Source organism: Daucus carota, chromosome 1, assembly GCF_001625215.2.
Source record: "Daucus carota subsp. sativus chromosome 1, DH1 v3.0, whole genome shotgun sequence".
Classification (NCBI taxonomy): domain Eukaryota; kingdom Viridiplantae; phylum Streptophyta; class Magnoliopsida; order Apiales; family Apiaceae; genus Daucus; species Daucus carota.
The window spans coordinates 31,440,081-31,464,038 of record NC_030381.2 but is presented as its reverse complement, the minus strand read 5'-3'; the positions used below and the strand labels follow the sequence as shown (position 1 = coordinate 31,464,038).

Genomic DNA, 23,958 nt, shown 5'->3' with positions numbered 1-23,958 from the left:
ATTCTTGGCCTTCATACCTCTCCAAGAGTGATGGATGAGGCATTTCTATCAATGTCCCCACCCAAGTAAGGCTTTAATCTTTGCCCATTGACCTTGAAAGTTCTCCCGGTACTTATATCTTCAACTTCAACAGCACCATGTGATTCAACATGAATTACTCTAAAAGGCCCTGACCAACGTGATTTGAGCTTGCCCGGAAAGATTTTTAGCCTTGAATTAAATAATAGCACCATTTGACCTGCCTCAATTACCTTGGGTACAATTTTCTGGTCATGCCATTTCTTCATCTTTTCTTTGTAAATTCTGGAGCTTTCAAAAGCTTGTTCGCACAAAATCACGCAAGCGTACGTGGTCACAAGTAGTATAGAATCAAATTCAGTTCGTTCCCACAGAGACTGGTGTATTCAGAAATATGTACTTATGCACCAATGTATGGCTATTATTCAGTGCTCGGACAATTAGCAATTTGGTTGGTTTTAACTAAATTCACTAATTAAGTCGAATTATAACTAAGAGAATTAAAATCGAATTACTAAGGAGAATAAAACATGGGATTCTAACTTCATTATATATTTCATTCAGAGTTATGCCTTATCGATATGTGATGGTTGATAACTAATCAGATAACACGAAACTGATACACGCTAACTTTAGTTATACGTGTACCATACTGCTACACATCCACAATTAAGATAGAAGGTAAACAGGCACCAATTATGCTTAGACCCTATATGTCTATAGAGTTTGAAAACATAACGGTTGAAGAACAAGTTATCTATCAAGATTACATAGGGGGATGCAAGATGGGTAAAATCACATCACTAATCATGTATATCGAATACATAATCCTATGTTCGCATGGCAAGTTCTAAATCAATATATCCACTGTCGCTTCAATAAAGATTAACCCACAACTTAGATGTTAGCTACGCATCTAAGAAGAATAAGCACAACCAATACGAAGAAATCAAACATTCATCACACAATTAATTAAGGCAAATCAACTACTGAAATCCATATATAAATCCGCTAGAATCCCACGATAATGATTAGTTCATAATCGAACTTCTCATCATCATGGGTTCGAATGTAAACATGGTACGGAATAAGAAAAACAAACTCAAAGTACGAGAATAAGAGTTAAGAAACAAATCCAAAACGAGCATCCAAAGTTACGCCTACTTCGAAGAATTACAAAAGTAAAAAGTATGAAATTCGATCTCGATCTTCTCCGTAGCCGTCTCGTGCTCCTTGGAATGATTCTAGGTTATGTTTTTGGTTCCCCAAGTCTTTCTTGTACTTCCCCAACGAACGGGCCTTCAAACGGATCAAAACCGGTCAAAACGGGCTGAAATTCCGCTCAGCGCTCAGGCCGGGGCCTCACAGCTCAGGCCGGGGCCTCACATCTCAGGCCGGGGCCTCACAGTGGCAGAATGCTTCTTTGCCTATAACTCTCTCCTCGGGCATCCGATTGCTTCGCCGTTTTTTTTCAATGAAAGCTATGATTCTCCTCTTCGTCCTCCTTCCAAGAAACCTACATAACACAACACTAAAAACATATCAAAAACACCAAAATCTTGAGGCCATTTCATCGTTTTAAGTCAAAACGAAAGCTTCCAAGTGGATATAAAATCCACTTATCAAAGCTTTCAATCGGAATTCCTCAAGCTCATTCAATTCTAAGAGACGCCTCTCTCCAGCTGCAATGAAATCAAAATTAAGCTTCTTAATTGCCCAAAAAGCTTTGTGTTCCAATTCCACTGGCAAGTGACAAGATTTTCCATAAACCAACTGATAAGGAGATAGTCCAAGTGGCGTTTTGTAAGCGGTTCTATAAGCCCAAAGACTGTCATCTAACTTCTTTGACCAATCTTTTCTTGTTGCTTTGTTCAACTTTCTGTAGTCCATACACACCCTCCATCCTGTGACTGTTCTTGTTGGAATAAGTTCATTCTTTTCATTAGTCACAACGGTGATTCCACCCTTTTTTGGCACACATTGTATAGGACTCACCCAAGAACTATCAGAAATAGGGTATATAATTCCTGCATCTAGCCACTTGATGATCTCCTTTTTTACTACCTCCTTCATAACAGGGTTCAGCCTCCTTTGATGCTCAATGCTAGGCTTGTGATCATCCTCCATTGAAATTTTATGCATACAAAATGAAGGGCTTATACCTCTAATATCAGCAATTTTCCATACAATGGCTCTTTTGTATTCCTTCAAGACCCGAAGTAATTTTCCTTCGTGTTCATCAGACAAGGTAGAAGATATAATCACCGGCAAAGTTGAATTCTCTCCAAGAAATGCATATTTGAGATGTGTTGGTAGTTGCTTGAGCTCCAATTCAGGAGGTTCTTCAATGGAAGGTTTAGAAGCTTTAGACTTTACCGGCATCTCAAAAGACTCAAATTGCTGAAAAGGCCTTCGATATGTAGGCAATGCATTTAGTTCCTTCACACATTCAGCAATTTCTTCATTGCTTTCATCACCCGCTTCTCGTAAAGACAATTCTAAAGGATCGGTGGAATGTTGCTCCAACATTAAGGGTAAATCATCTCCACCTGTGAAAGTACTCACAGAAAAACAACTCTCCTCATCATTAGAAAATTTCATTGCTGAGAAAACATTAAATGTTACCTGTTCATCCTGTACTCGCATAGTCAACTCCCCCTTCTGAACATCAATGAGAGTTCTCCCTGTAGCTAAAAATGGCCTACCAAGAAGTAAGGGAATGTCAGCATCTTCTTCCATATCAAGAACAATGAAATCCGCGGGAAAAATGAATTTATCAACTTTGACAAGGACATCTTCAACTACACCCCTTGGATATGCCAAAGATCTATCTGCCAACTGTAACCGCACTGATGTAGGCTTTACTTCACCAACACCCAACTTCACAAAAATTGACAAAGGCATCAAATTCACACTTGCCCCCAAATCACACAAAGCTTTTCCAAAATATTGATTTCCAATAGTGCATGGAATAGTAAAGCTTCCAGGATCTTTGAGTTTTGGTGGTAGCTTTTTCTGCAAAATAGCACTGCACTCCTCAGTTAAGGCCACAGTTTCAAATTCTTCCAATCTCCTTTTCCGTGACAGAATATCTTTCATGAACTTGACATAACTTGGCATTTGCTCCAATGCTTCAGCAAAAGGAATGTTGATTGATAATTTCTTGAAGACATCCATAAATTTTTGAAATTGCTTATCTTGCTTCTGCTTCTGCAAACGTTGAGGAAATGGAGGTGGAGGATATACGTGCTTCTTTGGTGTTGATGCATCAGCCTTAGGATTTGAGAGTACACTAGGTTCTTCATTCAAAACTTTTTCAGGATCTCCACCATCATCAACTTTCTTTGTGTTTCCTTCAATTTCTTTTCCACTCCTCAAAGTAATTGCCTTACAATGCTCTCTTTTGTCATTTTTGGGATTTGGCTCCGTGTTGCTAGGCAAAGAACCCGAAGGTCGGTTGTTGATAGCACTAGCCAGTTGACCCACTTGCATCTCCAAAGCTCTCATGGATGCACTTTGACTCTGAATTAAAGCATCAGTTTTCTGCATATATTGAAGTAAAAGATCTTCAGTATTAGGCTTCTTTTCCATCTCTTGTAGCCTTGGATTCTGTTGAAAACCAGGTGGTACGTTCTGCTTGAAAGGCATATTTGGCCTAACATTGTTATTCCATGAAAAATTGGGATGATTTCTCCAACCTGGATTGTAGGTATTAGAGAACGGGTTGTTTTGCTGATTGCTTGAATTTCCCACATAGTTCACGGAACTAGACTGTGCCACATCGTGATAGATCAATGGACATTGCTGAGTCGGATGGCCTTCCCCACACATATCACAAAAGACATGAATATTCTGAACTTGATGAGCCGACTGAACTGGCTGCTGTCTATCCACTGATAAAGACTCAAGCTTTTTGTTCAAAGCTTCAAATTGAGACACCACTTGTGCTGAAAAAGATGTCAATGGATCAACTTCATGTACACCTGCTACCTTCTTTGAACTTGAACGATCATAGGCTCTACAATTATTTGAAGTAATATCCTCCAATATCTCAAAAGCATCCTCAGGATATTGGTTTGTCAATGAACCTCTTGCTGCACCATCAACTTGAGTAGCACTTTGTATTGTCAACCCATTATAGAAAGTACGGATCTTCTGTTGATCAGATAACCCATGATGTGGGCACTTTCGCAAAAGGTCCTTGAATCTTTCATAAGCTTCATACAAAGACTCCATATCAAACTGTTGAAAATTCTGAATTTCCTTAATCAGGCGCTCGGTCTTTGCAGGAGGAAAGTACTTGTTTAAGAATTTCTCAACAAGCTGATTCCAAGTAGTAATAGAATTATTTGGCAAAGAATCCAGCCATTCTCTAGCCCTTCCATCAAGTGAGCGACTAAACAATCTCAATCTAATAGTCTCCTCGGGAACACCATTGACCTTGAAATTATCAACAATCTCAAGAAAATTCCTCAAATGAGCATTAGGATCTTCAGCAGAAAGGCCATTAAATTTGTTGTCTCTAATAGCTTGCATTGTTGCTGAATCAACATGAAAATTATTTGCTGCAATAGCTGGTCTTGCAATACTAGAATGAATGCCATCGAAAGAAGGCATAATATAATCCTTCACCCGCAAACGCCTGGGAGGAACATTTGCATCATCACCCATCGTGGATGATCGATTCCTAGATTCCTTAGCTTTTCTTCTGTTTGCTTTTGCAGTTTTCTCAATCTCCAAATCAAGTGGAATAAGTGAAGATGAGCGCAGTCTACGCATACACTGTAGAACTCCTACAAAATTTCAACAAAAGAACAATAAATAACTTGATCTTAAAATACTTAACAATGTAATGATATTAACAAATAAATACTTAAAATTAGTCCCCGGCAGCGGCGCCAAAAACTTGTTAACGATTTTACAACTTATACGCAAGTGCACGTATCGTTACAAGTAGTATATTTATTCGTTCCCACAGAGACTAAAAATAAGTTGTTAAGTACCATACACCATTGTTCTCCTAATTCAAGTTAAAGTACACATTGGCTTAAAAAGTTAAAATAATTAACACTAGAGAACTAACTAACACAACTTCAATGACAAGATTAACAAGATAGGCCTAAAACTTCATCTTTTGATATCAACAAGTATCTCATCATACATCAATTCTCATGGTCTAATCTAATTACTAATCTAAGGCTAACAAGTATTCATAAGGACCTTCCGAATCTCAAATAACTCTTATTTATGAATTAACCCCCATATCCCTATGTAGAATTTAAACTCATAAATAGCATTAAACATCACCTTAATCGACTACCCAAGGTGCTTAGGTACATTCCTGTCCCAACCACAAATCAATATAAAAATTTAATCTTAGGCTATGTTGATTGAGTCCAAACTTAAGATTTCTCTCCCAAGTCCTCTTAAGTTACTAGTTCAATCTCAAAGGTGATCAATCCTTGAGAAGCAATACACACAAATCAACATAAGCAATCAATATGACCACAAGAATAGAGAAATGAAGAAACAACTTATATATAATCAAAAGAATCCATTAAAGGCCTATAAGAGAAATTAGTTCAACATCACACTACTAAGAACTAAACACAAGTATAAAGACATCAAATCCATGTTACAATTAAGAAAGGTAAAGAAGAGAAGAAAAACTCTATATTTGTCTCTTCCAATTGCTTCCTTCCTCCTTGCTCTCTTGCGTGCAACTTCTTCCTGTACCTCTCTCCCTGTGTCTATTGTCTAATTTTTGTAACTTCTCTCCTGTGATGTTTTTGTGTCTCTTGGCCCATGTAACTCCCAAGCCCATTAGAAAACAAAATAATAACTGATCTATTTTACCTATACTATATTTTGAATAAAATAAATACTACAAATAAGTTTCTCAAATAGAATAGGAGTTCAAAGTAGAAAATTCGGACTTTCTGCTTCTGGCCATATTCTGGGATGATTGGAATGTCAATAAATTCTGAAACCTTACTTGAATTAAAGGTCTTCTCGCAAGCTTTCCAACGGCTGTTTACGGGTCCAAAACGGACTTACAGAACTCCGGCTATGATCAAAACAATGAACACAACACAATTAATCCCAAAATCCGAATTTTGCTAGAAATCACTTCAAATAATGCACTTTTTGCTCCATTCCTTCTATTATGAGAATTCTTTATTTTCTACAAGAAAACATGAAAATATATATTAAATAAAATCCAGTTTCATGCAAAAGTAATTAAAATATGGGAAAAATGTGTGTTATAAATATCACACATCAGTTAACCCTTCTTAAATGGGTTAATAATCGAAAATAAAATTATACGATGTTATCAGAAGAAAAAGAATATATATACATTTCAAATTCACCTTCCCCCTCCATCTTCAACCTCTGCTCCATGTCTCTATATGAATCATCTTCTTCGTCACGGAAGACATCATCTTCAATTCGAGACAAGAGATTTACATGATGATGATGAACTCGCAAGTTTCCTTTTTCACTCAATCTCCAAGCTCGCTAGAACCCTAAAATCGTCTTTCCAGTCTCCACTCGAACTCCCAATCATTTGATTTGGTGTAATTGATTTATGAGTCTGGGTTAATCTTTTCTGGCGGGTCAGGTAAGAAGTGAGGCACAACAAATGTGGCAACCATGTAGCGTCCATGTGGCGCTAAGCTGGAAAGAATTAATGGTGCTCTGTCAAAGTCAAACATTGATTAACAGTCGTGATAATTTGTGGTTTAGAGTGTTCTGTTTGGTAGTTTTAAATTAAAATCTTATGAGACTGAAATTTTTTTTGGGTTGGTGATTCAAGTGAAAACTTTAATATATTACGTTGATGAATTAGTTATTTAACTCATATATTTATATATTGATATATAACAATCGTAATGAGAATAATTTGATTATTTGATATAGTGCGACTGAATAAACATGAACAATTATATATATTATTATCTGATAAATGAGTAATATTAGATAACAATAAAAAGTATTTATAAAAAACATTTAAATATAAAATAAAATATATACTTCTAATAGGAGTAAGTATTGTAAATATATTACATTACCTCTTCTTTTTATGTTCTGCATAAAATTAAAGGAGTTTTTGTAAAATTCAAACAAAAGTAGATTTTGTGATTAAAATCCGAATCTTTTTCTTTTTTATGTTCTAAACCAAATAAAAGAAGATTTTCTAAATAAAATATGATTCTTATCAAAATTCATAACATTTTTTCTACTCCCTATATTATATTCTACTTCAAATATAATTTTTAAATTATCAATTTTTTATTTTCACTAAAATAAAGATGTTGACTTTAATCATATAAATTGAGCGGATAAGGTTCGATGTCCACCGACGACGGATGAAGTCATCATAACAGAGAAAACTTAGTAGTATTTGTATTCTGTGATCTCTTTACTAACAATATAAAGACATTTATTTTGAGGAAATGTAACAGTACAAAATAAAGATGATATAATACCAAAGCAGAAATTTATTGCCCCAGATGTAACATGCTATTTTAGCAAACTTGAATAAATTGCACGCAATAAAAGTATAGAACATAAATACAAAACTAATGTTATTTAATTCTCTTTGATTTTTGTACCATTGAGCTATAAAAATTTATCTGTCCCAGAAGTGTCATCTACATCTACTACGAACGATGGCCCGAGTAGTCTCAACCTTATGCACCCTACTGTTTTTCATGGCTTTGTTTTCTGGTATGCCTTTCTTCTCACAATTTCAAAAATATCCCCTTATGAAGATTTGTGTTCTGATTCATACTTAAAGAACTTATGCAAATATATCAGATTTTTGATAATTTTCTCGGGTAGGCACGAAGAGATCATGAAATGGACTCCCCGGTGTTGATCTTGTTACGAATAATAAACATGGAAAGATATTATCAGTATTATTGTTATAACTTTTGTTCGGTCAATTTTTGTTTATCTTTGATCTTTTAACAACTATTTTTACTTAGGTAGCATATTATTATTGGTGTATATTTCTGTACATATAAGTAGCCATGATGATTGATGATATTCGAGTCAATGAAATTCTATCATCAAATTAAAAGATATCGGTCATGTTTGACGATTACCGATGAACAGTTAGTTGTCAGCGGATTGAACTAACCGATTATGATAGCGGTTTGGTAGCGGTACAATTTGTTGTTCTGTATGAAATTATTTGATAAATAACTGATTATGGAAAAATATTATCAATAATATTGCTATAACTTTTGTTCAGTCAATTTTTGTTTATCTTTGATCTTTTAACAACTATTTTTACTTAGGTAGCATATTATTATTAGTGTAGATTTCTGTACATATAAATAGCCATCATGATTGATGATATTGGAGTCAGAGGGTAGACGTTCGTTATTGGTCATGTTTGACGATTACCGATTAACAGTTAGTTGTCAGCGGATTGAACTAACCGATTATGACAGCGGTTTGAGTAGCGGTACAATTTGTTGTTCTGTATGGAAATTATTTGATAAACAACTGATTATTTAGCTTTTTACGTCACAAATAAACATATACTAAACATCTAATTGAAAAATCTCTTGAAAATAGCTTTTTGAGTTTGAACCGTTATTTCAATCTGTTGACCATCAAACACCAAATTTAGATGATTCTCTTAATCAAATTTCTCATATGACTCAAAATTTTAATTTTTCTTCAAACCTCTGACTTTTAAACACGAGGATTATTGCCAACACACGCCAGAAAAATCACTAGCTAAATTACTCATCTATGTTTCATATCTGCTTGATTTGTTTGCAGTGTCACGTGGTTCAAGCGGAGAAGTGGACGCAGATGTAAATAAATGGAGGTGCACCGGATATCTTGGTATGTGCAGCATAGAAAAATGCAACGAAGACTGCTGCATTAATACTTGCATCAAGGTGTTTAAGTACCAAGGCAATGTTTGGGGCCATTGTGAGGAAATCCCTGGGACTGCCCAGCGCAGATGTAAATGCGATTTCGATTGCTAGATAATTTTCTTGGAAAAAAAATAAAAAAAATTAGTTTTGATGTAATAATTTTTATTAAAGATACAATATAGATTTTGTTAGTTATGATGAATTTTTCTTTTGCTCTTTATTTACAAAGTTGCGTTTAGATTGGTTGTATAACTATATCACTAGTTTTGTTTGCTTTACAATAGTATAGGTTGTATAACTATATCACAAGATTTGTTTGCTTTACAATAGTATAATCTTCGATCATGCTCCCTTTGATTTTTGGCACACACTTTTAAGTGTTTTGATCAGGCAGTTAAAAATATTATTTTTGATTGATTTTTTTTGTGAATTAAAATTTTGATTATATAGTTTTATTCAGATAAAAAAAATTTAAAAATTGATATTTTTAACTATCCGGTCAAAGGACTTTGTGTACCAAAAGTCAAAGGGTCAAATAATGAAAAACAGAGGGAGTAGTTCGAAAATAGCATAAATAAGAATTGACAGAGAATATGTAAAAAATTATAAACTTCACAACATTCTCTCCTGCTAAATATTTTATAATCAGTTCGAAGGGACTGAGTATGAAATATCATCCAAAACCCAAATTAAAAACTACTTGCAACTTATAAGTAAATGTCGATTTCCGGATACAGTCCAAGTAATAACATATAAACTGGTACAGCAATTACATAGCATTGCAACATGGGAAAATTGTCTAATGGTCCTAGCACATATTGATGTGTCATCACCAACGAGAAGCAGAGTAACTAGAAACTTAACGAGAACTGGCACGATTCTGAAACATCGCTATACTGAGTCCGCCAGAATCATCTTCTGGTAGACGTTTCTCATGCAATGGAAAAAGGGTTATAAATTCCAGAATGATGTTGTTAATGTCTCTTGATTCCTGTCACCTGAAATATAAGATAATCAACAATTTTCATTCATAGCTCTTGACATAATAACAGATTAAAATAGAAATTTAATTTATTACACGATTTTTTTGGGGGGCTGATGGGCTTCAGTTTAGAAAAGAGTACCACTGATATTCAAGAACCAACTTCAAAATATGACCAAAAGATACTCAGAACAGTGGTTTCATGTTGATGCTATTACTAACGTGGTTCACATATAAATACAACGCAAAAGCAACTCTACATCCGGGGGAGCTTATGAACTATGAAAACACCCCCTCTGCTAGAAGCAGCTCAACTGCTCAGAGTATTAAAAGCTGTGGCCAGAAAAATAAAATCAAACTATTGTTACGTATGAGAATCTCATTAAAACTAACTAGCATGTACCCCACGCGAGTAGTGCCGGCCAAACAGGCAGTTTGAGCTGGGCCGTGCTCAATCCGCCTAGGCACGGAAGCGGCACTACTGCTAGGCTGGCCGTGCTCGGAAACGGTAACCCATTATCAGCACGGCAAGTTAGGCGGGGCGGATTGGCGGATTAAACCATCTATCGAAATATACAAATGCAAGTATAAAAACCAAACAAAGCATGTTATGAAATCTAATGAAAGCATGTTACTTCATTATCCTTTGTTTTTGGACACCTCCAGAAGGCCTCGTACTTGTGGAGTTATCTGGATGCTTATATTCTAGCTTTCTGGCCCCCACAACCGATGTGAGACAACTTCTAACAACAGGACAACTCCTAACCTCATGCACCATTATATACCTAATAAGGTTTTGAAGAGGGAGATATAAGATCTGAAAACCAGTTGTAGTTTGTGAAATGTTTAGTAATCCTGATGAAACAATCATGGACATGGTCCACACGGATATGTAGCTAAACAGCTAAATACAATTATACACCCGTGTGAAGAAGAACTCAGGCTGGCTGAAGTTCTCCTTATTTATTTTTATCTCGAGTCCAGTTACATATAATATACACTTCCATATAATTTACATTAATATTTTCTCTATGCAAGAGTTTTAACTTGATTGAAGCTAACCTAATATGTACCATGTACAATGACATCAAACTGTTCTATCTAAACTTTTGGCAGTCTACAAGAACAAATTTGGATGCTCTATACAGGTAAATCACTCCAGTCTGCCAAAATCAATAGGAATGTCGTTATCAGTGTATTACATTTAAGCATCCATAGGTTTTGTCAATGGATTCTTAAATCTTAAAGGTAGATTACTACAAGCATATTTGCCAGATATGCAGTCTACTGCCTCTTCCTCCATGCAAGGAACATCAAGAAAAATAATACAAGTTTCACTCATTAAGGGCATACAAAGATTAACAACCATTACCTGTGAATTTCAGTCAGTCATCGAAACCCACAAATTCTGAGTCTCCTGCATCTTCAGCAGTACTGGAGCTGTCATCTCTAGTTACACTAATGCTCGAGGCAGATGATCCTTCTGTGTCAGGTGCAACTCCATGCAAAAGCATTTCTTTCCTCTTGTTTCTAATTTCTTTCCACTTTCTCAGTGTCTCTGAAACTTCTCTAGATTCTTGAGTTATTAGAGGTCGTTCCCTTCTCACTTCGGTAGCGGTATCGAAATCCTCTTCTTTACGACTATAACTTGCTATTATAACTGGAAACATGAGTGGCCTAAACCAACAACCGAGAACTATAAGAAGCATAATGTACATGTAAACCGATGTCCAAACATATAGTGTCCATTTCCAACTACGAATCAGTTCTTTTTTCCAGGGAAGCTCTGAGTTCATGATTATTTCAGCATCATACAGTTGTGGAAGAAACAGCGTTCCCGCACGTGGAATAATTGTTATTTTGATAGCTTCTGTTCTTGGATACCCTTCCTTGTGCCTTAATATTGGAATAGTAATCTTTTGAGTTTCGAATCTCATACCCAATATTAAGGGTACGCTAAATAAGCAAGTTCTAACAAGCCGAACTGGAAGACTTCTAAAACGCAACATACATGGATGACTAGATCTATCTATCACATGTCCATCACTAGATACGACTTCTGCAACCAACTGATTCAAAACACAGAAACAGGATATTAGACAGCATGTAAAGCTGTATGAAATAATTTTCAAACAATAAAAACCTAAGATGCAAATAACAATACTTCACGAGCACAACCTGCAGCTTTGCAAGGACTTGTGTTAACATTACTTCTCGTCCTATTCTAAATTAGATTAATACAAGTCTAAAAATTATACTTAGAAACGGTTAAGCTGCAGCTTGTGATTTAAGCAGTAGGCAGCTGACAATACCAATCCCTGCTAGGCAAGTTGTAATCAGAACTCATAACAACAATTTAATTGATCCAGTTACATCTCTCTTTTATATTCCGCTCTATTCTACGATATCATTAATAAGATGCAAACACATCTGCCAACATGTTCAAATTTGCAGAACGTTACAGGCCCAAATCCTAATGTTGAGATAAATAGATAAAACCATAGTAACTGGTAGTAATATCTTGACATATGAACAAATAATGTAATTCCTGAATTTCCAAATAATTACAGTACATTTTGTGACCAATAATGCTTCTAGAAAAGGATGTCAAGAACATCTGCACACAATTAATGCACAAAACCCCAATAATGATCAAAATTAAGCTCAAAACAACACAAAATTAATTAATGTTATACCTGAAACATCCCAACTTGCAAATTATAATCCGACTCCGGCAAAACAAGGAGCAAGTCCACATAATAAGTCTGCCCCACCGGCACTTCCCTCATCACCATCTTATTCAACTCACCCCCGAAATCTCCGAGCGCTAACGTAGCGCTCGGATTGAGCTCAGAGTAATCAAACAGCACTTTTTCCTTAACCGAAACAGGGTCTTCCACCCACAATCCCACAATCCCCACTCCCAGAACCACCGCCACAATCATCACCACAAACAGAAGAAAGCACACGTAGGCAGCTCCGAGCAAGCCGGCCGCCACTCTGCGTAAAATGCCACCGGCGAGGGAGTCGAGGGAGGAGAGGAGAGTGGTGAGTGAAGTTTGAGGGGGTGGTTTTTGAGGGTCGGGGAAGGTGTCTGAATCTGAGGATACGGATGATGAAGATGACTTCGCCATTGATGTAAGCTTGTAGAGAGTTGAAACTTGAAATGGGGGTTTTGTGTGCATAGGCATGTATAGTTCGATGACAAGGTGACACGTCTTTCTCGTAGTTTACACATGGCGCTTCCCTGTGTTTCTGGCTTATTTCTTTACACATTTATAAATGAATAATTAGGATTAATTTTAAGGGTTTGTCTGCTAAGTGCGGAATTTTATATGTATAGGAGATTTTGACTGGTGTGGTGGTTGAATATGAAAGGAGTCCATCATTATTAAAATACGAGAGCCAATAAAAATGAATCGAACTTATGAAATTTTACGTTCATGAGCACACACAGAAAAAACTGTAATTTTAAGGCTAGCTCAGAGCCTCATAAGCCAGTGTTTGCGAGGTACTCCCCCCGTTTCAAAATGTTATTTCAAAGTTTAGGAAACACAAAATGGGATGAACAAGCTATATTTATACTTTCTCCTACCATCCCAACCCCAGCCAAATAATTTATGTTCGCTATTTGCACCTATTTTCAAACTCTTTTAAAATATAATTTTAATTTTTTTTTAATTTTTCTGAATAAAAATTTAAACGTCAAACTTTTATTTCAGAAAAAAATTAAAAAAAAAAATATAACTAAATTTCATAAGAGCCTCAAAATAAGTGCGAAAAAGTAACGCAAAGAATTTGCTGGAACAGATGGCGTATGATTTATGACATGTCATTAAAATTGAAATATTAAAAGTTTGATGATCATATAATCTATATTAATAATTAAAACATGTTTAAATTGATTAATTTTTTGACAAACTTGACTAATTAGTAGGGCCGTAAATGAACCGAGTCGGTTGTTAAACGACTCGACTCGGCTCGTTAACGAGCTCGAACTTGAACAACCAATAATGTTTGATAAGTTTAACGACTCGAACCGAGCTGTTCGAGCTTTTTAGTTGTTCGACTTGACTCGTTAAATACTCGGACTCGGTTTCGACTCGACTCGATGAATATATGCATTAAAAAAAAAGAAAAACTTTAATTTTAAACTTTTGTTTTATACTTTAATTTTAAACCAATTGTTGAAATTTGAAAAAAATAGCAATTTTATTGACCATCTCGATATCGATTCGGTTCGGCTCGACTCAGATCGGTTCGTTAAAAACTCAAACCCCACTCGATTTTTAACGAACTCGAGTTCGAATCGGAAAAAAAAAAAGCGATAAGCTTATCAATTTTGGCACTGACTCGGTAACAAAAAAATTCGGATGCAAAGTACTTGTGCCCGTTTTGTAAAACGGGTCAGGAGTCGGGCTAGCGGGTTATATTTTATCCATCTCTGTGGTCTATCTACTCTCTTAAACTCTGTGTGTTTTAGGGTTTCGATTCACAGACAACTCAACACCATTACTAATGTTTACTCTCAATCATTCTTGATGGCTGACCAGGTTCCTCATTCTTACCCTTCTCTTCTCTCTATTTTTCATTTATAATCGTTTCTTCATTTACTTAGATTTTTATATGTAGAATTTCGAGTGTCTGTGTTGATTATATTCCTGTGTATATTTCACAACTTGATATAATTGAAGTTTTGTTATTTAATTTTTGTGGGGTTTTGTTCTATGATTGATTTGTAGTGTCAATTTTGTTGATTGCTGTTTTGGTGAATCTTGATTTTAGGTTTTTATATTCGGGACTTTTTCCGAGGATGAAGCTAGAACTTTGCTTCAGCAGTCGTCTGGAAAGCCCGAAGAAAAGAAAGAATTGCCTTCTGATGCTTCGAGTAAGGTGACCGGACTGTCTTTTGGTAGTTTCGATGCTGAGTTTAGCGTGAAGCTCCCGCTTTCAAATGGTGTAGCTAGTTCTAAGCCCTCGGAAATATGCAAGAATATTGAAAGTAAAGATGTGAAGAAAGTAGGTGTATTAGGTGGGAGATTGAAGGAGAATGGACATATTAACAGTTCTGTAGGTTGTTTACCTGTGAGTAATGGGAGCGTGGAACTGGATAGTGCAGATGGCATTGAATTAGCTGCGAATGTATCGGAAAATACAGAAAACAAAATTGGTCTTCCCGAAAAGTTTGATACTTTGGCGCTGCAAGATCATGCTAAAGTAAGCTTCAACCATGAATCTGTTAATGGACAATCACTTCCAGTTTTACAAAAGCATCGTGCTTCCGATGGTCCCTCTAAAACAGTTGAAGACTTGCGGCCTCGAGGGTTGATTAACTCGGGGAATTTATGCTTTCTTAATGCGACACTGCAGGCTCTTTTATCCTGTTCGCAGTTAGTTAAGCTTCTACTGGAGTTGAGAAATCGCAGTATTTCCAAGGTTTGCATCCTGTGTTGTGATAGTATTACTACCCATTATAAAAAATAAATTAAGATGCTTATGAAATCCTTGATTTTAGATTGCCTCACATATTCATTAAGAAAATATTCTAATTTTTTTATTGAACTTTATTTCGAATAAAAGGTGGTTTCCAATATGTATTTTAAAGTTTAAGAGTCACATTGTGTTTCTTATTTTGAATTCTGTGAATATATAGTTGCTGGAAAAGGTTGGCCTAGAAAGTCTGAATGTAGCGCTTGGCCCGGAAAAGTCCAGGCTTAGGGTCCTCGGGCCTCACCCAGATTTTCAGAAAGCCAATAATCTTTGAAGAGCTCTGAAAAATTACCTAATATTGAAGTATGTTAAATCATCCACAGATAAAATATTGAAAAAACTTGGATGCCCTGCTCAGGGTGATGGGGCTTGGTCTGAGGGCCTAAAAGGCCTAAATTTATTTAAAAGACCCTGCCTGGTAGGATCATTCCAAAAATGGGGGTTTGGGCTTTAAGTATCGGCTCAATGCGTTTTTTGTGCTTGCCTACCTAGACCAGTAGACCCTACATAAATACTTTAAAAAATTCCAATTAAATATTTACAAACTATATAATAATATATATAAAAGGCTCGAGTAAAAAGGTTGCTGGTAATGCCGAAATAATGGATGAAGTTTTTTGTGGGGGAAGAAGTTGGAAAGGTATGAAGTTTATTTTAAAATATACTTTGGTGGTATGTTCCATATTTTGAAGGACCGAGTTGACTTAATTAGTGAAGGAATAAAATCAGAAGAACAACAGCCTTTGGATATTATTATTCTTAATATAATCTGTTCATATGTTTAAGTGACAGTCTTTGGTTATACATCACGAATAACAGCATTTGTTTTTGAGAATCTGAAAAGAGGAAGCAATACATCATGTATTTAGATCTTACTTGTGCTTTTGGGAGAAGAAAATACCACATCCTTCGTCCAAGAGATCTTTATGAATTTTGTCAAATAGGCGCTTGGTGGTGTTTCATGTTCACAAGGTAACTTGACAACAAGATGACAACCAAGTAGATGTAACCCCGGCTTATCTTGGTTTCACCTATTATGCGGCTTTAAAGTATTAGTTGTATCACTTGAATTTGGAGTGATCAAGACATTTGCCTAGAACTTAATTGCTTTCAGGGCAATTCTCTTTGCCGCAACAATGACATGACATGCTCCTGCTCCCACTCATCGTGAAAAGGCCAAACTGACATATTCACACAGTCACCTTCTTCTAGTTCCTTTCTAAATTTCGCCAACACATGGCTTTAAGATTCCATGGGACAACAAACTACCTCGATAATTTTCATGGTGGGAGCCAGAGTAATACGTGTAAATTTGCTGCATGGGGTAGAAGGTGACTTCTGTAAACTTTTTGCCCTAAACAACCCCGGTTCTAATCATGAAACATATACTCCTTAAGTGGTGTAGTGGTAGCTAATGTTTTTAAGGCACCAAACAGATAAACTAACTTAGAGTAGCATTCATTTGGTTGTGCTCTTGTTGTGGAGCTATGTAGAGATCGTAACACATTCCATACAGACCTGTTTGTCAACATCATAAATATTTGTTTAACGAAGAAAAAGATAGATTTTCTTGTCAAAAGTATGGGTAAGAATATGTAGACAATTTATTAGCAAACTAATCTGTATATTATCCAACACCAATATTTATAATAAATGTTCTAATTTGCTCTTATATAGGTTGGTTATCCGACATTAGCTGCATTTCTGGATTTTGTTTCTGTTCTTGACATGCCCAATGGCATAACCTTAAAGAAGAAAGACATATCTGTTCTTGAAACTGGAAGGCCCTTCAGCCCTACAATGTTTGAAGGTGTTCTGAAAATTTTTACTCCTGATGTATCTAATAGTATCTCAGGCAGACCAAGGTTCGTGCTCTATTATTTCATCTAATTTACCCCTTTTTTGAGGAAAACAACATCCTACTTTTCTAATTGAAATAGTGATATCTTCTTTACTGTGCATCAAACATGTATTCAGAATTGAAATGTTGACAATGTAACATGCTTTGGTTAATATGTACAATTTTGTGATATATCATCAACTTTGGTTTTTTTTGAACTGACATTTTAGGATGGTAGAAGAAACATCGTATATCCTACTTTCATGATTATAAAGAAATGCTAGTTGGAAAGTATGCATTGATCATTAAAAACTAATAGTTGGAAAGTGTACATAAGAAAGTAACACTACTGTTTCTTTACTTATATACATTATTGGAGCTTACAAACTTTTAGTTGTTTTAAATTATTTGATATATATCAGATCAATTTTTACAGGCAGGAAGATGCCCAGGAGTTCTTAAGTTTCGTTATGGACCAAATGCATGACGAATTATTAAAGCTTGAAGGCCAATCTAGTGGAAATGTGGGAAAATCATCTCTGGTTTCTTCTGCAGATGATGATGAATGGGAGACAGTGGGCCCCAAGAACAAGTCTGCAGTTACAAGAACCCAAAATTTTGTTCCTTCATATTTGAGTGAAATTTTTGGAGGTCAGCTAAGAAGTGAGGTTAAGGCAAGAGGTAATCATATCTGACAACTGACAGCTGCACACCCACTCTCATACTCACGCTCACACTCACATTAAGAAACATGCATTTGCTATTGGCCCTAAGTGTTTTAAGCATTTTGTTAAATGTTTTATGATAGTAATAATGGCTAAAATAAACTTAAAATTTGATGTGATACCCAAATGTTGCTAATGTTGAAACATGTCAAGGGAGCTAATATTTACTTAGAGTAGTTTACAGTATTATGCTTAAATTAAGTTATAGATGTAAGGATATTGTAGTCTTTTGATGCAGTACAGACTTTAGTATAAATAGCAATATTATCTGTAATTTTTTATTATACAATATACGAAAATGGCTTTGCCACCACTCTTAACCGTCTCTCTCTAGCTATCTCTTCCTTCTTTTTCAAGCCATTTTCTGCATCTCTCCTGCATATATATCTTCCCGTCTCTCGAATTCTCTCTATTTCTGCTCTTTCCTATATTTACTTGTTATGAAGCTATAAAACACTAGATAATACAAAAATATTTTTTTATTTCATGGAAGATACATATTTTTCATTATTTCTGCCACCTACTTTATTAGGGACCTTTGTGTGTGGACACTAGATAATATGAAGTAAGAAATAACATTTGCCTTCCCTGAGTTCCCTCTTTCTGGATAGATGACTCAGTTTAGCTTGTTTTCAGATTCATATTGATGTGTTGTGCAAGTGTTTGAGAATATATTTAGTATATTATGCTATTAGTAGTACTTTTCATAATATCTGCAGCTATATTAAACAAGATACTATACATTTAACTTATGAATTTGCAGATGAATAGTAGTATTGATTTTGATTTGTCAAAATTGATTGTTCTCACTGCAGAAGTAAATCTTATTTTGCAACTTACTTTTCTTGGCTTGTCAGACTTTTGACCTTGGACAGAGCTAATTAGTGTAATGAATTGATAAACATGGGTATTATACAATTACTTTGAAGGTTTCTTATTCAGGTTTTTTTTGGAGTACTTTCATCAATTACTTTGGTCTTACATAAACAGGAATATATACCATGAGTCAACTAATCTTCGCAGTTCGCAAGTAAACTTTCTTGCATCACTTGACCCCTATGTCAGACGTTTGACCTTGGACAAAACTAATTAGTGCAACTTAATTAATAATAATAGGAAATTTTTAATTAAGCTTTTCTCAGGGTTTATTTTGTCAGGCATTTTTCCCAAGTGTATTTAACTCGAGGTTCATGTTGGGCACTACATAAATAGCAATAGCGCTTAGCCATCTGTTTGCTTCTTATTGTTTACCATCCTAAAGCCGTTATAATATTTTGTAGTAGTGCCTGGTTTTGCTTCTTTGCAGTAGTTTGCTTGTTTATCAATTATTGTTTCCTGTGTATACAATAGGTATTAAAACCTCTGCCACCGTTCAACCATTTCTGCTGCTTCATCTTGATATTTCCCATGATTCTGTTCGTACTATCGAGGATGCTCTCCATTTATTTTCTGCTTCTGAAACAATTGATGAGTATCGTACATCAACAACCAAAAAGGTAACTTGTTTTTCTGTTTCTTGACTGCGTCACTTGGGCGTTGATATTATTTTTAAGTGCCGACTGATTTTCATGTTGTGGTAGTGGTAGGGAGTTACAATTTTCACTGTATAAGATTTGTGTCTAGGCAATATTTTTGCATAGTATTAGGTATAAGCAAAGTGATATGTAGTCTTGCTTCTATGTTTGATTTGATTTCACCTGGTTCATGATTATTCTGAATCTTCTATAGTAAGTCTCTATATTTATGTATGGCATGACATCTCCTGGCTTATGTTCAATCTGCATATTCTGGTGTCCTATGCTGAAAAAGCCTAGGAAGTAGTGACACAAATCTTGTAAGCTTGGCAACACTTATGTGTTAGGTCCGTTTGTTTGTGAGTGATTGATTCGAATGGACTCTTGCTGAAATGCTTCTTAATTAAATAGTCATTTGTTTGCACCTGAATTCCTTATATTTTAAATATTATTGTGATCTAAAAAATTGATACGTAAATTGTTAATATAAATTTCTTATATGTTGAATATTGTTGATAAGTAGATTTTCATAAGTTAAAAAAATTATTAATAAGCTCGGTCCTAAATTATAATGTTTTCTTCGAAGTAGTTGCACATTTTGACGTAAATATATTGTGCATCTTATTTTTCATATTCTTTTTAGCTCAACTTTGCATTTACAATTTAAGATTGTAAATAATTTATCTTATCTCGGTTGCCATTTGACTACTAAAGATCTTTTCTTCATCTTTATTAGTCTTGTGGGCAGTAGACAACCTTGTATTTCAATATAATTAAAATTATCTTGTACCTAATTTATAATTTTTCTAAATCACATAGCAAAATAACTGAACCATTATAAAAGACCCCTAACCGGGCTTCAATAGTATAGTGTTTATATTATAATAAAAGGTCTGAAATCTATCCTGAATCCTAACTTATTTTATTTGGCCCAATTTAGTACTGCTTACCAACTACATTTCATTTCATTTTTGGTTCTAGTAGTATAGTATAGTTTAAGTAGTAAACATTATATTACTGGTGTGCCCTTCCCAACGTTATTGTTGTTACAAGTCTTATGTTCGATTTCCATCTTTCAATTTGTGTACACTGATATAATAATGTTGTTTATTGTGTGTATATTAATGTATATCAATAGGTTTGTGAGACATGCTAATCTGCCTTGGTAACTTTCAGGCTGGAGTTGTTAGTGCCAAAAAATCGATAAGCATTCAAAAACTGCCAAGAATTATGATATTGCACCTAATGCGCTTTGGCTATGGAAGCCATGGAAGCACTAAATTGCATAAACCTGTCCGTTTTTCTCATGAGCTCATGCTAAGTCGTGAGTTGTTGGTAACCTCTGCGGCTGAGGTAAATTACAGCAATCACACACACACACACACGCACACACGCATATATATATATATATATATATATATATATATATACATACATTGATTTTTTTTTTTTTTTTGAGGTTTTATTGTGTGAACAATAAATATGGTACATGAGTGAAAAGGAGATTAGTTCTGTTAATACTTAGAATACTTGAATTACATAATAGGTCTTTTTCGAAATTCGTTACAAATTTGGAAAATGATAGGAGATACCTGATGAAAGAGCACTTGTGGAGTATTTGATACTTCCTCCGTCCCTAATCAGTTGTTGTCATGTTTGGCTTTTAGATGGTCAAATTGACCAAAGTTTGACTGAAATTTATATATATATATATTATATAATTTGAAAATAGAAAAAATATTATATCAACGTAAAGTATATCTAATGTATTTTAAAATGTAATTTTTTGTTTTAAATATTATAAAAAATAGTTCTAAATTGGTCAATTAGACTATTGAAAGTCAAAACAGGACAACTGTGTAGGGACAACAAGAGTAATTAAGTTGTATGGTAGCTTGTTAATAGTTTACTATAATTATGTACTCAATTACTGCGGCAGATTAGTCGAGTTGTCAAAAAGTAGACTATAATCAAGAGCTTTTCTAATTTGGAATTCAGTTTCCCCCCTGTTGTGAGTTTGTCTTCTATAGATGTAGTTACTAATATCTTTTTTGAACTTATATTATCGTATGAATATTTGTAGAGCTAAAATTTTAAATGGTGTATATATAACCTGTGAATGAGTCGCTAGAGCTAGTAATATTTTGAGTTTTTCTAGGCATGTCCTTAATAAAGTTGGTATCAAATGGTAGATAACATGAATTGGTGATTTCGCTAACCTGATAACACTCGCATGGGAAACATGGGTCAAATAACCATCAAAAGTAATTTATGTATGAAGAATAGTCGAAATACTCTTTAGCAGAGTTTTCCTTTCGGGAAATCCACATTATGGATGTGTTCTTGATGTTTGTCTGACATTAGTTTTTATTCTAAAAAATTAACAAGGTTGCATAGAGTTCTATGGTTTAATGTTAAAACACTGTTTATCTTCTTTATCTGAATATGATCTAAGTTCAGATCTTGTGGAATTCGGAACGCGCTTGTAAACTTAGGGGAGGGGCCCGTGCATTCTCAGGCTTTGTTAGTTAGTACGTAGCACATTTCATAATTCTCTGCTGATTAATATAGAAAATGTTCTGAAACACAGAAGAAAGAAGAATGTTTCGGAAAAAGAAAAAAAGGAACTGCCTTCTTGCAATTCATTGAATTACCAAGGGAATATATATATGCAAATGCACAATATTTGATGTGGTTGTGTGAAGTTTCTCACTAATTTTCTCTGATCATCATAACTCATCAGTTACCTGTTTTTTCACTAAACATGGAAGCCCCGTATATTTTTTCACACTCAGTTTGGGCGCAATGATGAAACCAATGACTTGTGATAGCAAGCATTTTAAGTCTAGGAATCTATCTATCTGTCAGATCGTATATGTTGTCTTTAAGTAGATCTTAAAGTTGGTATCTGTGAAGGTCAATATTTTGTATGTATGATTGCAAAGACTTGAAACAAGCAGGCGAGTCTAGAGATCAAAGAGTTATTAGAGTTGCTGAATGGAAGTAGGTGATTATCTTATGACTGAATGATTTGTTAGTTGGGGGCCTTGGGGCTTTCTGGGTTTTGGGGGTGGTGAAACAGGGGTATGATAATTTCTGTTGGGGTACTGTTCTCAATACTTTTTTCTAGCTATTGTACTGCATTCATGCCTCTTGCAGCCAATATACAAGTGCCTGACATTTCACGATATTACTATTTACTATTGCCTTCAATATGTTTATTTTGCATGCATTTTGGTATAGCTGTTCAGTTGTCAAACCTGAGGGTCTTTAGGGAACTGGCTCTTAACTCGTAGTTGTAGTCTTGTAGAGATAAGGTCTGCTGTCTGTGTATATCTTACCTGCGAGCGACGCCAGATACATGTTTGTCTGGTTTTTCAGACTGCTATAAAAATCGTGGTAAAGTTACAGGGGTTGATGTTAGTCTCTCGTAGTTCATCCTTACATGAAGAAAAGATTAGTCTAAGATAAATTTATGGTATTCTTTACGCTTTAGATTTGGTGTTATTGTTGGGGAAAATAAAAATGAAACAAGATAATGTATAATCTGTTTGTAAATGTTACTTGTCACTTGTATGCATATGGTTTCTGGAATCTGCTGTTCATTTTATTTTTTTGAAACATTATCCTAGTAAGATTATCCAATCTCTTTCTTCATTTATGTCATGGCTTTTACAGGGAAGAAAATACGAACTTGTTTCAACCATAACACATCATGGAAAAGAAGCCTCTAAGGGGCATTATACTGCTGATGCTCGTTATCCTCGTGGCCAATGGTTACGGTTTGATGATGCCTCCGTGACTGCCATAAGTTCAAGCAAGGTGTTGCATGACCAGGCCTACGTTCTCTTCTACCAACAATGCTGAAAGGTGTTACCAACAGGCCCATTCTTTCATAATCTCATTTGCAGGCGAAAGAACACCCATTTCATCATTCACCATAAACCGGAAACTGTACTGGCTTCATCTTTCAAATGAGCGGCGTTATAGGGTTGGGAAGTATTAAGTTTTAGATCTCCAAGTGACCTGTAGTTTGTAAAATATATGAAGAGGATTGTTGAATTTCATGAGAAATTTTGGTTATTGTTTGACCATCGGCTATTGTTTACTTATTTAACTAATCATGTAAACTGGATGAGTATGTAAATTATTATCAACTCTGAACAAAACTTATCTCATTGGAAATTCTTTTAAGGTATATTTCTATAGAAGTTGTGTTGGGAATTCTTGTGTAGGTGGGGATGGGGTTGGGTACAGAAGTATTTCAACTTTCAACTTGTGCACTCAATTTGTATAGGATCCACCCTCCAAAGTTTGATTTAGTTTGTTCTCTACACTTTTACCAGGTTTTGATATTCACTTATTCAGAACTGTAGGTAAATTAGTGATGTGTCTCTGTTCTTGAAGATCGAGTTGGTGATGATGATGGTGAAAATCATTATAAAGTACCAACTTCTAGAAATTGGAGTTGTGATGTGATTTCTGGTTA

At 35.1% G+C, this 23,958-nt stretch overlaps 2 protein-coding genes and 1 non-coding gene across 3 annotated transcripts; 2 read left to right on the top strand and 1 right to left on the bottom strand.

The window, feature by feature from the left end:
* Positions 1–4,186: 4,186 nt before the first annotated feature.
* LOC135149965 (small nucleolar RNA R71) lies at positions 4,187–4,293 on the top strand. The gene has a single exon (XR_010288322.1). It is a non-coding gene; the product is annotated as a small nucleolar RNA R71 (small nucleolar RNA).
* A 5,253-nt stretch (positions 4,294–9,546) lies between these two features.
* Positions 9,547–13,065, bottom strand: LOC108204694 (seipin-1). Its single transcript, XM_017374258.2, has 3 exons — positions 12,597–13,065; positions 11,273–11,969; positions 9,547–9,916 (listed from the first exon to the last, which is right to left on the bottom strand). Exons 1-2 carry the CDS (start codon positions 13,032–13,034, stop codon positions 11,286–11,288), a joined length of 1,122 nt encoding a protein of 373 aa, XP_017229747.1. The 5' UTR covers positions 13,035–13,065; the 3' UTR covers positions 9,547–9,916; positions 11,273–11,285.
* A 1,232-nt stretch (positions 13,066–14,297) lies between these two features.
* Positions 14,298–23,667, top strand: LOC108204693 (ubiquitin carboxyl-terminal hydrolase 24). The gene is made up of 7 exons (XM_017374257.2): positions 14,298–14,453; positions 14,686–15,336; positions 17,068–17,255; positions 17,667–17,911; positions 19,306–19,451; positions 20,646–20,822; positions 23,148–23,667. Exons 1-7 carry the CDS (start codon positions 14,442–14,444, stop codon positions 23,334–23,336), a joined length of 1,608 nt encoding a protein of 535 aa, XP_017229746.1. The 5' UTR covers positions 14,298–14,441; the 3' UTR covers positions 23,337–23,667.
* Positions 23,668–23,958: the final 291 nt, after the last annotated feature.

What these genes read in the sequence shown, in the direction of transcription:
- LOC108204694 (XM_017374258.2), bottom strand. Translation starts at nt 13,034, where the DNA reads ATGGCGAAGTCATCTTCATCATCCGTATCCTCAGATTCAGACACCTTC. An exon ending in TGCAAGTTGGGATGTTTCAG is followed by an intron (nt 11,970 to 12,596) that starts GTATAACATTAA and finishes GTTTTGAATCAG; the next exon opens with TTGGTTGCAGAAGTCGTATC.
- LOC108204693 (XM_017374257.2), top strand. An exon ending in GAAATCGCAGTATTTCCAAG is followed by an intron (nt 15,337 to 17,067) that starts GTTTGCATCCTG and finishes GCTCTTATATAG; the next exon opens with GTTGGTTATCCGACATTAGC. An exon ending in GTACATCAACAACCAAAAAG is followed by an intron (nt 19,452 to 20,645) that starts GTAACTTGTTTT and finishes GGTAACTTTCAG; the next exon opens with GCTGGAGTTGTTAGTGCCAA.